General features: G+C 40.5%; 2 protein-coding genes across 2 annotated transcripts; one reads left to right on the forward strand and one right to left on the reverse strand.

The window, feature by feature from the left end:
• Window positions 1-163: 163 nt before the first annotated feature.
• amt (aminomethyltransferase) lies at window positions 164-7,311 on the reverse strand. Its single transcript, XM_044118140.1, has 9 exons — window positions 6,936-7,311; window positions 5,621-5,788; window positions 5,414-5,494; window positions 4,130-4,261; window positions 3,931-4,009; window positions 3,626-3,771; window positions 2,660-2,840; window positions 2,344-2,499; window positions 164-1,848 (listed from the first exon to the last, which is right to left on the reverse strand). Exons 1-9 carry the CDS (start codon window positions 7,062-7,064, stop codon window positions 1,673-1,675), a joined length of 1,248 nt encoding a protein of 415 aa, XP_043974075.1. The 5' UTR covers window positions 7,065-7,311; the 3' UTR covers window positions 164-1,672.
• Window positions 7,312-8,553: 1,242 nt separating this feature from the next.
• On the forward strand, window positions 8,554-11,192 carry si:dkey-20d21.12 (uncharacterized protein LOC556245 homolog). The gene is made up of 4 exons (XM_044118249.1): window positions 8,554-8,997; window positions 9,959-10,105; window positions 10,177-10,392; window positions 10,825-11,192. Exons 2-4 carry the CDS (start codon window positions 9,970-9,972, stop codon window positions 10,959-10,961), a joined length of 489 nt encoding a protein of 162 aa, XP_043974184.1. The 5' UTR covers window positions 8,554-8,997; window positions 9,959-9,969; the 3' UTR covers window positions 10,962-11,192.
• The last annotated feature ends 1,460 nt before the right edge of the window (window positions 11,193-12,652 follow it).

Genomic DNA, 12,652 nt, shown 5'->3' on the forward strand with positions numbered 1-12,652 from the left:
ATCATTTTTGACTGAAATGCGACAAAACATAAAAAACTGTGTTTAAGTAATTTTGCAAGTGGAAATGCTTAACAGTAAGAGCTGTAAAACATTTTCTTAATTGGCTCGTCTTTATTTAAAGAGTTAATTTCAGAAGCTAAATAAATAAATGATCAGAGGCAAGTAGAAAAGCACATTTTATTTACTCAGAAGTAACTCTCCCGTGAAAAAGGCTTAAGAAGTTCACGCAAACGTTCAGCCATACATAAAAACCCAAGTTAATCGCATTGTTGCACAGTTCCAAGTTGGCAAGTCAGTAGTAAATTTCATCAAGTTACTAGAAACCTCATGTGAAAATAGAAAGCTCTAATTACATATTGAATACTTTTATTAGTAGTAAAGATTAATGGTTAAACTAAGCAATCTCTATAAATTAGACCGTTATTTTTCCCATCTGGATTTATGAATTGATACTATCTAAACATACATATAAACATCGTCATCATTATCATCATATGATCAAAAACGCCAAACCCTGTCATATTGGTTCATAGCTACTGTAAATGCAAATACTTCTATGCATCTGTGGCATTAAAACAGCATTAGAAGACAAAAAAGCGTGCACGAATGTGCTGCAGTCTAATTCACAAAATAGTAGTTTGTTAGTCACACCGTCTCACTTGTCAGGCTCTGTGACATTTGTCACCATCTTTTATGTTGTTCCCTCATATTTCAACCAATGTGGAGCATTTTCTTTTCTTTATAGTTAAATTGATGATTGAAACTGATAAAAATGCTAAAACTTTGTAATAACTCTATAATGACTTGGAGTGACCTCCAGCTGGTCGATGTAATTTACTAGAGTCATGTAACCAAATGTTCTCTACTAGGAGAACAATGTAGGAATGTACTTAATTGTTGTCAAGTGCAAATTTACAAATAGCCCTTATAAAGTGTACCACGGACGATGGCTCCATTTGGTACTAAAAAGGAAAAATAAAATAAAATAAAATAAAGAGGTGAGGGTCAAAAAGAGTAGCCTGCAAATTTGAGGAATTTTTTTTGTTTAGTATCATAATGACTTGATAAATAAAAGTTTCTATTGTGGTCCCATAACTGTGCTAACATCATCAGTACTCCCTGTACTCTCACGCCACCTGCTTTTCATTCTAAACAGATTGAACATTGTTTTTTTTTTCCCACCACGGGGTATTTTTGTGGGCTCTAGTGTCCCTTATATGACAGTAGGCTGACAGGAAAGGGGGAAGGAGAGGGTCGAAGACATGCGGCAAATGTCGGCCGGGAATCGAACCCCCGATCGCCGCGTCGAGGACCCAAATGTGGGTTGCGCTATCCCCTACGCCACCACAACACAACCCAGATTGAACAATGTTATCAAACTATGGGTTCAAGTCAGGATGCCAAACTCACAGTTTTATTACTTCCATAACCTATCAGTTTTCTGCATTGAATATGGCTGTTCACAGCTGAACACCAACCACGTTTACAGTGTTGCATTTATCCCCCACACACACTTACTGGAAAGTATTTTTTCTGTAAGTGTAGGCCTTGTATTTTAAAATACATGGCCTATTTTAAATCCTAAATTGGCCTTGTATGACTGGAGTTAAACACCAGGGGGCGACGACAGTAAATGAGAGAGGCATTGGTAGAAGGATCCGGTGTGTGGTTCCTATCCAGTGTAGTAGTTTGTGGGGACGAAGGGCATCTTGCTGACGATGGCTGGGACTGTTTTCTTTCTGACTTCAACCTGGACGGCTGCTCCGTTCTTGGCAAATGCTGCGTCCATGTAACCCATGGCAATGTTCTTTTTCAGACAGGGAGAGGGACAGCCGCTGGTCACTTCCCCTATAAAGAACGAGAAAGGTGTCAGTGAAAATAAATAAACTATGTGATGACAGTAGTTTAATAAACCCTCCTGCAACAAACTCATGAAAAACAACATTCAGACATTGGTTTGTATTCCAGATAATGGATTATTGCTCATTTATTTAGAAAGTAGCAAGTGTTTGAATTCATCTCTGACTAATAAATTCACTTACAATTAAAAATGTCATGATGTAATGCATGAGATTTTAAATTAAATTGTACATTTTCTGAAGAGTTACGGTTTAGGAAAATGCAAGGGTTTTGCTGACCCCTAGTGGTCAAATTATTTAAACCTGTTCGGAGAACAAACAAAAAGGTGATTCAGACATTTTAATGCTTAATTTAACAAATAAATAGTTCTATTTATCCAACAGTGATATGCAGTTGCATTACTTTCTTATATGATTCTCTCCACATGATTCTACTCTCAATTTCAAATTCAGATAAGGCCTTGGCTCCTTGTCGCTCCCTCACCTATGACCTGTCCATCAGGGCTCAGGATGGGGGTGTGCTGTCTCACTGGGGGACCGGTGGACACCAGTCCAACTCTTTTCCTGACTGTCTTGGCTTTGATTTGCGGCACAATGATGTCAGCGCCAGGGAAATCCTTCGTCTGACGCCTGCGCTTCCCTGCGAGTGAGAAGGAAAAGACAGGAGAGAGCATTACTTGCTGCCTTGCTCAGGCTGAAGTAAAAAAAGTGCACCGACTTACACACTTATGAGTGTCTATTCTCAACTATGCATGTATTCAATAGCTACATGTAGACTGTTACCAGAAATAAAACCTAACCTATCGTCCAAACAAGACTGGCTTCCACAGGCGTGGTGGTCTCATCTATGTCGTTGCCGTAGAGACAAAGCCCCGCCTCCAGCCGAAGACTGTCTCTGGCTCCCAGACCGGCCAGCTTCACCTCATTGTTGCTAAGCAGCTTCTCTGCTAGCTCAACCACTCTGGAACGAGGAACAGAAATCTGGGAGACACAGACAGACAGACAGAGTAACTTTAACGCCAGCGTTCTACATGTTAAGGTTTCTGTTGCAGGGATAAAATCCAAAAGACTACCGACATCTACCAACCCTGGAGGAGCTATGGCGATCCACAGCTCAAGTGTGAGACTTTTACAGGATAACTGTGACTCGGTCACTGTGCAGATCTGATCTTTTTGGGAGAATGGGACATAGAGTCATAGGAAAAAAAACCTTTTTGCAGTTTGCCACAAGTCACCCAAACGTACAAGAAAGTGTTCTGGTCCCAAAAGACCACAAATGTTTGGGCCTTCATGGAAACTACATTTACCACTTCATTTTAAACAACTCATCTCCATGTTGGTGCGGCATCATGCTATGTAACGTTTCTTCAAAAATCCAAGATGCATTCAGCCAAGTCGCTGGGTTGCTAGGTATTTGTGGTATTTACCATAAAGTCAACGTGAAAACAGAGAGCTTGGTTAATTAAAGACAAATGCTTTGTAATTACCTAATATTTTCCCTTTGAAGATTTTAAATCTCTCGAGTTGATATGGAGAGATTTCATTTGGTCACCCCTGGCGACCCCTCCGTTTAGGTCAAAATGACGTCCATTTTGACCTAAATGGAGGTCCTTTAGGTCAAAGTGTACTTCAGTACTAGAATAGTTCAAAAATTAATCACTATGGATACAACCTTTGACCTTTGACATGTTTTAAACATTCAGTCAGAATAGTCTGGGGAAGGTCTGAGAAAAGAAGCCCAACAATGGACAGAAATGAACAACCACCTCCACCCCGTCTTCTCCGGTGTATCCGCAGCGGGTCACCCTGCAGTCAGGAATACCGAACAGCGTGACCAGGGTGGAGGTCATGAAGGTCAGCTTACTGAGGTCTCCTTTCAGCCCAGCCTGAAGTACCTGAGCCATGGTGGGACCTGATGACACAAAATGACTTGGAAATTTAAGCACAGAGCGAGCTTTAGCTTATCTTGGAACTAAAAGTAAAGCAATGTATATGAAACCTATTAAGGAATGAAATAACAAAGGATACTTTAAGAAGGGAGAGCAAATGAAAGACCGAATGGGTGTTTGACCTTGAAGAGCAATCAGGGCTCCGTCAATGAACTCCAGGTCCACATCAAACCCGGCAGCTTTATACTCTGCCAGTCTGGCCTGAGAATTAAAACACACACACACACACACGCACACACACGCACACACACACACACACAGACACACATCCGTCATTTCCCGGGCGATTCCAGGCCAGTCAGCCTCCACAGATTCCTTCACCTTCATATGAGCCGAGTCTTTGTCGGCGCAGCCGGCGTTAGAGACCACGTAGAGGTAACCCTGGTCGGTCTTTGTCACTATGAGGTCATCAATGATTCCTCCTTTCTCGTTGGTGAAGAGGGACAACGTACCCTGAGAGGTGAGAAGGAAAAGGAGTGGGGAGAGTTAAAGATAAACTCAATAATTTCCTGTAAGTATATGAATAGATCTGCTACTGATGATAAATTTAGGGCTTACAGATTTATCTCTTTATGTGTTTAGGATTATTGTTGTCCTAATACAGAAAGAGATGAAAGCCAAACTACGGTATATATCTGCATATATCTACGGTATATGCAGGGCCGGCAGCATGGTCAGCCGTGCCGGGGGGCGTGTTTGTTGTTTTTACTTTAAAGTGACCAACTCTGTTATTCCTATGTCGATTTTATACAGTAACAGCTTCCGCACTTCCCATATCTGTGCCTTTTGTCACTTTTTTTCAGCAGTTAAAACTGTTTAATCCATTGTTAACATGTCGTAACCTGCTTTTCCGAACCACCTTTGAACGCAACATGAGTGATAAGACGCTCGGGTTTACACCTGTGCGAAGGAGACCTGCTGCTGCTGGGCAGAGCTACTCAGGTGTGTGTTAGAATCATGGCAGCAAACCAGCAAAACGCAAAGAACTTTGCACAGTTTTTCCCCCAAACTAACCAAATGAGTTCAGTATTGCTGTTGGATGCAGGTAATGTTAGCTAAAAGATGACTAGCAAATACCAGTACAGCACCTTAAGCTTGTTAAGAAGTAGTCTGTAGGTTACCAATGTTATCTATGTTCAAAAGTGTGTAGTACTAGTTACATTCACTTGAGTGACTTTTGGATAAAAGGTACTTATACGAGTAGTTTTACTGCACTGTACCTTTTTCTTTTACTTGAGTGATATTATTATTGCTACGCAGATTCATTTTGTCCCCCAAAATAAGCAGATGCCCCCTATTGAACTCGTCTGGAGCCGGGGCTGATTATTAGGAAACATAGATTAACAAAGTTAAAGCTATCTCGTAGATTTAAAGGTCAGTAAAAACTTCTTTGCGATATATAAAAGGTCTATTTACTACTATGTAGTCAAAAAAAGAAGACGGTTTTTAGAACTAATTTCTGCATTGTTCCCATGTATTTGGAAGTAGAAATACATTTGAAAAGCAGTTAGAGCTCTGTTATGGTAGTTCAGCTACAGATCATCTTGTTGGAATCACACACAGATTTACAAGGTGAGAACTGGTAACAGCTAACCCTTCTTCTACCTGGTTGTCCTTCAGCTCTGCAATATCTGCAACCACCAGAGACTCCATGAACTTTATCCGGTCTTTTCCGTGGATTTTGGTCTGACTCAAGAGACAAGGGGAAAATAGGAATACGGTGGTTAAATGTATGAAGAGAATGTATTTCTATACATTCATATACGGTGAGCAGAGCCAAATCTGGAGCACTTCAGCTTTGGTGTGCCTCACCTGGAGCATGTGGCTGACATCAAAGATGGAGCAGTGCTCCCTGGTGTGCATGTGTGAGGCGATGTGACTGTCTTTGTATTGCACAGGCATACTCCAGCCTGCAAACTCCACCATCTTTCCACCATTGTTCCTGTGGAAGTCAAAGAGAGTGGTTTTCTTCAGGGCAGCCTGGTGGGAAAAGGGGGAAAAAAAATGACTTGAGTCAGAGGAGTTAACAGAAACACAGCAACATGTTTTTCTTTTAAAAAATGTTTGATTTTTGAAAGCAACAGACTGCATTGGACTTCATTTAGGGCTACTGAAGTAGAAAGGGTTGAAAGAAAATGCAAGAACTGTATTTATGTATTTTGTAACTGTAAACCGTATCCAAATCTACATGGGGAAAATGTGTTTGCAAGGAAGAAGGAACAGAATAAAAGTTAGAATCTGCCTGATACGCAAAACTACTGAGACAACGTGTAATCAAGCAAAAATCCTGACACATAGACAGCTCTACGTTTGTCACAATCCCAACTTCAGCTTGTTTTTTTTGTTTTGTTTTTGTTTTTTGATGACCTTTAAACTGGCTGGTGAAGGGAGGGCGGGGGCTTATCAGCCTGCTCTGATAAGAACAGAGAAGCAGTCGCTCGTGTTTCCAATAAAATCATGTCGTGCAGCTCGGGGAAGTGAAGCAGACAGAGCGTCTGCTGGGACACATGCACATCATGTCTGCATGAGCAGGCTGCTGTTGTAGAGCACAATTCTGTTATTAGTGCAACACGAAGCCACGCAGATACAGCCAGGCTTACACTGAGGGCTTCCTGAGGGAATCAAAAACATGACTGCACTAACAGGGTGAACTGAAATACAAACACACTCCACAGGCTCAGTCACCGGAAGGCATTTCTGATTTAGTAAAAGGTGATCAGATCTGGTCAGATTCAGGGCATTTAGGGCCGAGTGTATGCACGTGCATCCACGAAGGGTTCACGTGCACGAAGGGTTCAAAGTGCTTGAACAAAATACCGAACTGTCACTGCCATTCATTAACCATATGATGCACTTGAAATAGTGGGAATCTTTCATTAAGGGCCCGAACAATTTTGATTTGCAGATTGGGAAGAAAACTAAAAATAAAAAATAAATTAAAAAAAGACAAACAAAACACATTTGAAACACTTCCACCAAATGGTTTCAAAGACTGTAATGACAAATCAGAAAGCGTTAAAGATGTAATTTTCTGCATATTAAATCACAGTGTAATGGTCTGCTCAAAGCAGTCGTAATCCTCCAGAAAGGCAACAAAAAAGAAATCAATCTGTAGCTTTCCCCATACCTCTGCACTGAAATCCCGTCTCTCCTGTGACATCTTCCCCGCACATCCAACACCCGTGACCCGCAGCAAGCACTCCCTGGAAGCCCGCAGCCCGAGCCCCGAGCCCCCGGCCGTAACCCGAGCCCACATCCTGCAGCCTGATCCCCGCTCAAGTGTTTAACTTGGACCCGCTCGGCGCTTAAAGCCGCGTTAGCACTTCCGCTTTGCTTCCAAACTCTTTTGAACTCAACAACGTGGGATCCCTGCTTTCCTTGCACAAAAAAACAAAACAAAAAAAAACACATGAAGCGTCGGTAACGAGGAGGGAAGGAGCAAAGACTTGTGGGAAACGTAGTTGATGAGTTCACTTTGGTTCACTGGAGATCAGCGGTTTTAAAGCGGAATTAGGATATTCTGGTCATGTCCCAGCCTCAGAGTGTGCAACAAATTACTCTCTGATCACGTTAGCGTGACAGATCATAGTACCATGGCAACAGGGGGAAACAAAAACGTTTTCACACTACAACCACAATGATTTTTAAGCAATGAGCAAATACTTAATTATAATTTTAAGGTTGAAGGAAAATAATGTTCTTTTATTAACATTAATAAATAAGTAACAGAAGCTATGTTTTTTTGCTTTGTAAACAGCTCCAGCTCTGTTAGATTGGACGGAGATCACCAGTTTATTGCCACAGATTCTCAATTTTAAACATTGACTAGGCCATCCCGGCACATGAATGTGTGTTGATTCCATCCCATCCCATCCCTTTCATTTGACCTTGCAGAAGAAAATTACCCCCACAACATGATGCTCCTATCACTTTGGTGCATTTAGCCTCCTCTGTGGCTCATTTCATGCCCCACATGACCTTTTGGATATAGATCAAACAGCCAAATATTGGTTCCAAATAACCCCTTTTTCATAAAGGTCTCATTTTTGGAGAGGACAACTAATAATGGGAATGTCCTCAGATTATCATCAGATTATCTGAGTATCACTCTGTGTTCACTCTTTGGTGGACAGCCATATCTTAGTAGGTTTTGTTGTTGTGCTAAAAGTTTTCAATTTTTCCAACAGATGATAGTTTGAGCAGCGCTCTTTGAGATGAAAAAACTGACCTTCTCCAGAGCTTTATCCCTAAACTTTATGAGGAGATGGAGCCAAGATATAAGCATAACAGTCTTTATCCACAAAACAAAAAGCTTTTGTTAAAATAACTGTGGATGCATGTTTATACAACATTAACATTTTCCAAGGGTTTCAAAAACCCTTAAAAAAAGAAGAAGCTACTATTCAGCAAAATATTCCAGACATTTTTTCTGTAGCTTGAACATTTAACTGTAACTATGTCACCAGCTTCACAATGCAGTTTCTTTCAGAGGAGCACACGCAGAAACAACAAGAAAAGAATAATTTCACAGACTGTCTGCGCTGATTTGTTTGTTAAAGCTTTAGATCTGCTTCCATCAGTCAAAGTCTCTGATATTTTTCTGTCAGTGTTTGTGTGTGTTGATCCCATCATGCCTTTCACCCCGGTCACTGAGTCATCCTTTTGGCCAGAGGAACTAATAATAATCTCATGTCTCTGGTGCTATTTTGGACTGTGAAGGCCTGCAAAGCCAAGCATGTGAATGTTGGGAGGGGGCGCACTAAGGCAGAGAAGAAAACTTCCTCTCCTGCTCATATCTCTTTCTTTACGTCTCCTATAGTTCAGCTGTGGTGGGTTAAATCTGAAAATACAGACTCAAACCCAGTTTGGCCTCTATTGGTTCTGGAGCGTCCTGGAACTTTGTTGAGACTTTAGAAAATTTGTACCTGGAACCAGCAAGCTTTTTTTGTTGTTGTTGTTTCTGTTTTCCTTTGTGAAGGAACAAAGTGGACCAAATGTAGCAGGATTTACCTGGCTTCAGTTTGACAGAGCTCCTGGAATGTGGATTTTCACTCAAAAATACATTTTGATGTTCCTCTTCTTGGCTCAGATGCATGCTTTGGCAGTTCGCTGTCAGCATGTGAGAGGTGAACCAGAAGACTAGAGGACCATAATACGGCAAACAGGATTTTCTTTACTAGTGTCACAAGGTAAGAGGAATCGTCAGACGGGTGGCTAACCATTGCATCAGACTAATTCACAGAGTAAGCGTGTACTGATTTATTCCGTCAGTCATTTATCAGTCATGAGCACATTCTGTCCTTTAACCCTTGATTCAAATTCCAGCAGCATCATGTTTGATAAGCAGTTCTAATAATAGGACTCATACCTAAGATATTCATGCATGTTTTGTTGTCAAATAGACCAAAATGATCTGTTCTTTTCTTGGACATATGAATAGATTCTCACTGGCCTGTTTCTTTAATCTTAACATCAAGATCAGAATCTATTTCACATATTTCCACATTACCAAGAAAAAATGTTATTGTCTTTCTGTGATGTGACGTGTATAAACCAAAACAAAACAAGTTAGTGCAACACCATGAAACAGAAGGAATGGAAATCCATTCACCAAATTAGTCCGCATGAATCTAGCTGTTCTATGGATGTGTTGGAGGTTTCTGTTAGAAAACGACTGCAAACCCCCCGAGACACGGCCGTCCAACTAAACTAACAAGTTGGACACGAAAAGCATTAATCAGAGAAACAGACATGGTCTCCTCGGGAGGGAGAGTCTGTAGACACGAACCTGGCCTTTTACAGAAGACTGGCAATAATGGGGAATCCCAGAAACTGGAGATAGCAAGAGACTTGAGAATGGGGATAAGTTTTCACCTTCCTGCAGAAAAACAACCCGTAACAGGCAGCCGAGCTGCAATTGGATGCTTCAAATCAAGGTGGGTTTATTTGCCCAGTGAAAGTCCTAATTTAAATCCAATTCATAATTTTCTATTTAGGAACATTAGGATAGAATGTGTCGAATACTTAGAAAATCTTCTTGGTTTTATCTGCAAAAAGATGTCCTCCTACTTCTCCATAGTAAGTTAAATCATGTTTGTCCATCACCATAAATATCACTAAAGTGACATCTGCCCCCACATCTTCCCTCAGTTGAAGGAGACATGTCGAGGCCTCCGTCGTCCCAGACCACCCCTCAGTTCTACAGAGTGAGCGAGAGAGACCTCACTGAGATCGAGCTGCATTCCGTCGACTCCATCAACGACCTCCACCGAACGCACCCTGAGCACAGCCACAAAGGTGCGCACAGTGTCAACACGCACATCCACATTTGGCCAATTGACTTACTTTTCACCCCGTGTCCTTTTCAGGGATGAGGCCTCCTCGCCCTGCGTACACACCGTCCCCAAACGGGAATCTGTACACACATGACGGGACAGCGGTCAGTCAGAGAGGGCGCCCGCTGGGCAGCAAGTGGCCGAGACGTCTTCAGGACATGTTGACGCCGAGTTCATCGAGGGCTTACGCCACGAGCTGCGCCATCGTCACCCTGCTTCTGCTCACAGTGTTGCTCATCTTCGTCTTAGGCAATACGTCTGTTTTTATTTGAATTTCGCAAAGATTATGTTGTTCTTGACCCTTTGGCCGATAATGTCTGCTTCGGTTTTTACAGTTTTCTCAAATAAGTTAAAGAAAAACAAAAATGTTTCTCAAAAATCACTCTTTTTCAGGAATTTAGAAGATAGAAAAGCATAGTAATCCCAATAGATCTAGAATAGGAAAGGTTTAGTCTGACTTGAAAAAAATTTGATTTTGCACATTTTTATATAGCGTATATAAAATCGACTAAATCAGCTTGAAATGGGCATCACCTACATAGGCGTATTATCCATCCTTCTATTCATGAAATTATTTCAGCCCATTTCTATCCTTAGGGCCCCCCATATGAACATTTAAGTCATATAATGACTTCTTTGAAAAAAAAATTAACACAATATCTGCATTTGTGCCTCCTCCAGTTCAGCAGGGCGCTGCCATCAGGATGCTAACTGAGGCTGTGAGGGAAAAGGAGGCTGCAGCCAACAAGCTGGAGCTGCTGATCCAGGAGCTGCAGGAACTGAGGCGAAACATGACAGCCGTGAGACGGGGGACATGAGGACACGCACAGAATCCCCAGCGCTGTGCTGGTGCACTCACACAAGCTTGTTTTATAGATGTCAAATACTTTTTCAATGTGAAGTATAAAACTTTGTTTCATGCTGGTTTTGGTTTTTTGTCTCCAAACACTAGCCGTGCTTTGAGTTGAAATGCAACAGTGACATTACTTTTCTTTTCACGTATATTAAAATAGCTGAAATTAAGCAAAAAACAAACAAAAAAAAAGAAACAAAAACCCCCCCCCCCCCAATATTTAATAAATGTGGTCAATTGCTCAGAAAAAAAAGATTTGCTCAATTTGTCAAAAAGTCTTTATTAACCAAAATTAATGAAATTTTATTTTCAGAAATAGAATTTATTTATTCTATTTGTATATATTACATTTATATTTATAGATAGAAATAGAATATTTATATTCCATAATAAATATTAGAAACTATTAATATGTTAGCGAAGATATAGTTTGTTATTATGCTAACAGTTTATGTACAATCATTAGATAAATTGCAGCTAAAATACTAATAGCGGCAGGTTATTTTTGTACTTTAACCAAGACAGTCACCATTATCTACTAAGTTGAAGGAAGCTGATAACCATTTTCCATTTTCCATACAACCTTGTCCCTGGTGGGGTCGGGAGTGGTGCTGGTGCCGGTGCCTAACCTCCAGCGAAGGTTCTGGGCGAGAGGCGGGGTTCACCCGGGACAGGTCACCAGTCTGTCGCAGGGAAGCTAATATGCATCCAGTAGTTTGAAAATACTATTTGATAAACTAACAGCAGCTTATAGGCGATCTTCAGCTAAATAGCAAGCATATGCTAAAATGCTAATATTATGTTGTTGGCTAACACCAATAAAAGTAGCTTTTGAAAACAAGAAAATGCTGCTTTTTATAAGAAACTCAAGCAGTTTTTCCAATATTGTAGCCTTGTGGGACGGCTACAATATTTACAATATATTGTAGCTTTAAAAATGTAAAATATTTACAATATTTTGAATATTGTAGCCACACCAGTATTGCCTGTAGCTAATATTGCCTGTCATATGTGGCAACCACAGTAGGGAGGGATTATGGGTAGAGTTTCTGTTCATTGTTAATCATTTAAGTTAGCTACTCAGCTTTTAGTGATTAGTAGTGATGGTGAGATGAAGCCTCATGAGGCATTGAACCACTTGAGCCAACTGGTTTGAGAAAGGGTTCATTTCTTGAGGCTTCATGTGCACACGAAACCACCTACTGGCCAGGTGTATAATCACAACCAGCTGTATCTTAACACGTGTGATGAATTGAATTTTTGTCTATTATGGCTCTTGGGAATGACTTCACAAAAGGTGAAGAAAAAAAGAGACAAAGAGAGAGAGAAAGAGATATATAGAGATAGAGAAAGAGATATATAGAGATAGAGAGAAATATATATACAAAACAATCCTTTCCTGTCCCACAGCTATCTTAAAAATCCTAATATAAAAATTAAGAACTTTAAAACTAACTAACCAATCCTATTTATAATAGTGAGATTATTAGTAAAAAGCTCAAATTAAATAAATAACCCAATTATAAGTCCTGAAATAATAAAGTCTAAAAACATTAAATATTAATCCCAGAAAAATAAATAAAGGGGGAAGGGGGGAAAAATTCATTTAGATCAATACCTTGCTTATTCCAGAGCAAATCTGCTTATGATGTGTGT

The sequence above is a fragment of the Gambusia affinis genome, linkage group LG01 (assembly GCF_019740435.1).
Source record: "Gambusia affinis linkage group LG01, SWU_Gaff_1.0, whole genome shotgun sequence".
NCBI classification, from domain to species: Eukaryota; Metazoa; Chordata; class Actinopteri; order Cyprinodontiformes; family Poeciliidae; genus Gambusia; species Gambusia affinis.

Excerpts from the sequence above, each read along its gene's own strand:
- amt (XM_044118140.1), bottom strand. The coding sequence starts at position 7,064 with ATGTGGGCTCGGGTTACGGCCGGGGGCTCGGGGCTCGGGCTGCGGGCT. Across the intron at positions 2,500-2,659 it reads CAGTCTTGTTTGGACGATAG|GGAAGCGCAGGCGTCAGACG; the intron begins GTTAGGTTTTAT and ends TCTCACTCGCAG. Across the intron at positions 1,849-2,343 it reads CCCTGATGGACAGGTCATAG|GGGAAGTGACCAGCGGCTGT; the intron begins GTGAGGGAGCGA and ends CGTTCTTTATAG.
- si:dkey-20d21.12 (XM_044118249.1), top strand. The coding sequence starts at position 9,970 with ATGTCGAGGCCTCCGTCGTCCCAGACCACCCCTCAGTTCTACAGAGTG. Across the intron at positions 10,106-10,176 it reads CCCTGAGCACAGCCACAAAG|GGATGAGGCCTCCTCGCCCT; the intron begins GTGCGCACAGTG and ends TGTCCTTTTCAG. Across the intron at positions 10,393-10,824 it reads GTTGCTCATCTTCGTCTTAG|TTCAGCAGGGCGCTGCCATC; the intron begins GCAATACGTCTG and ends TGCCTCCTCCAG.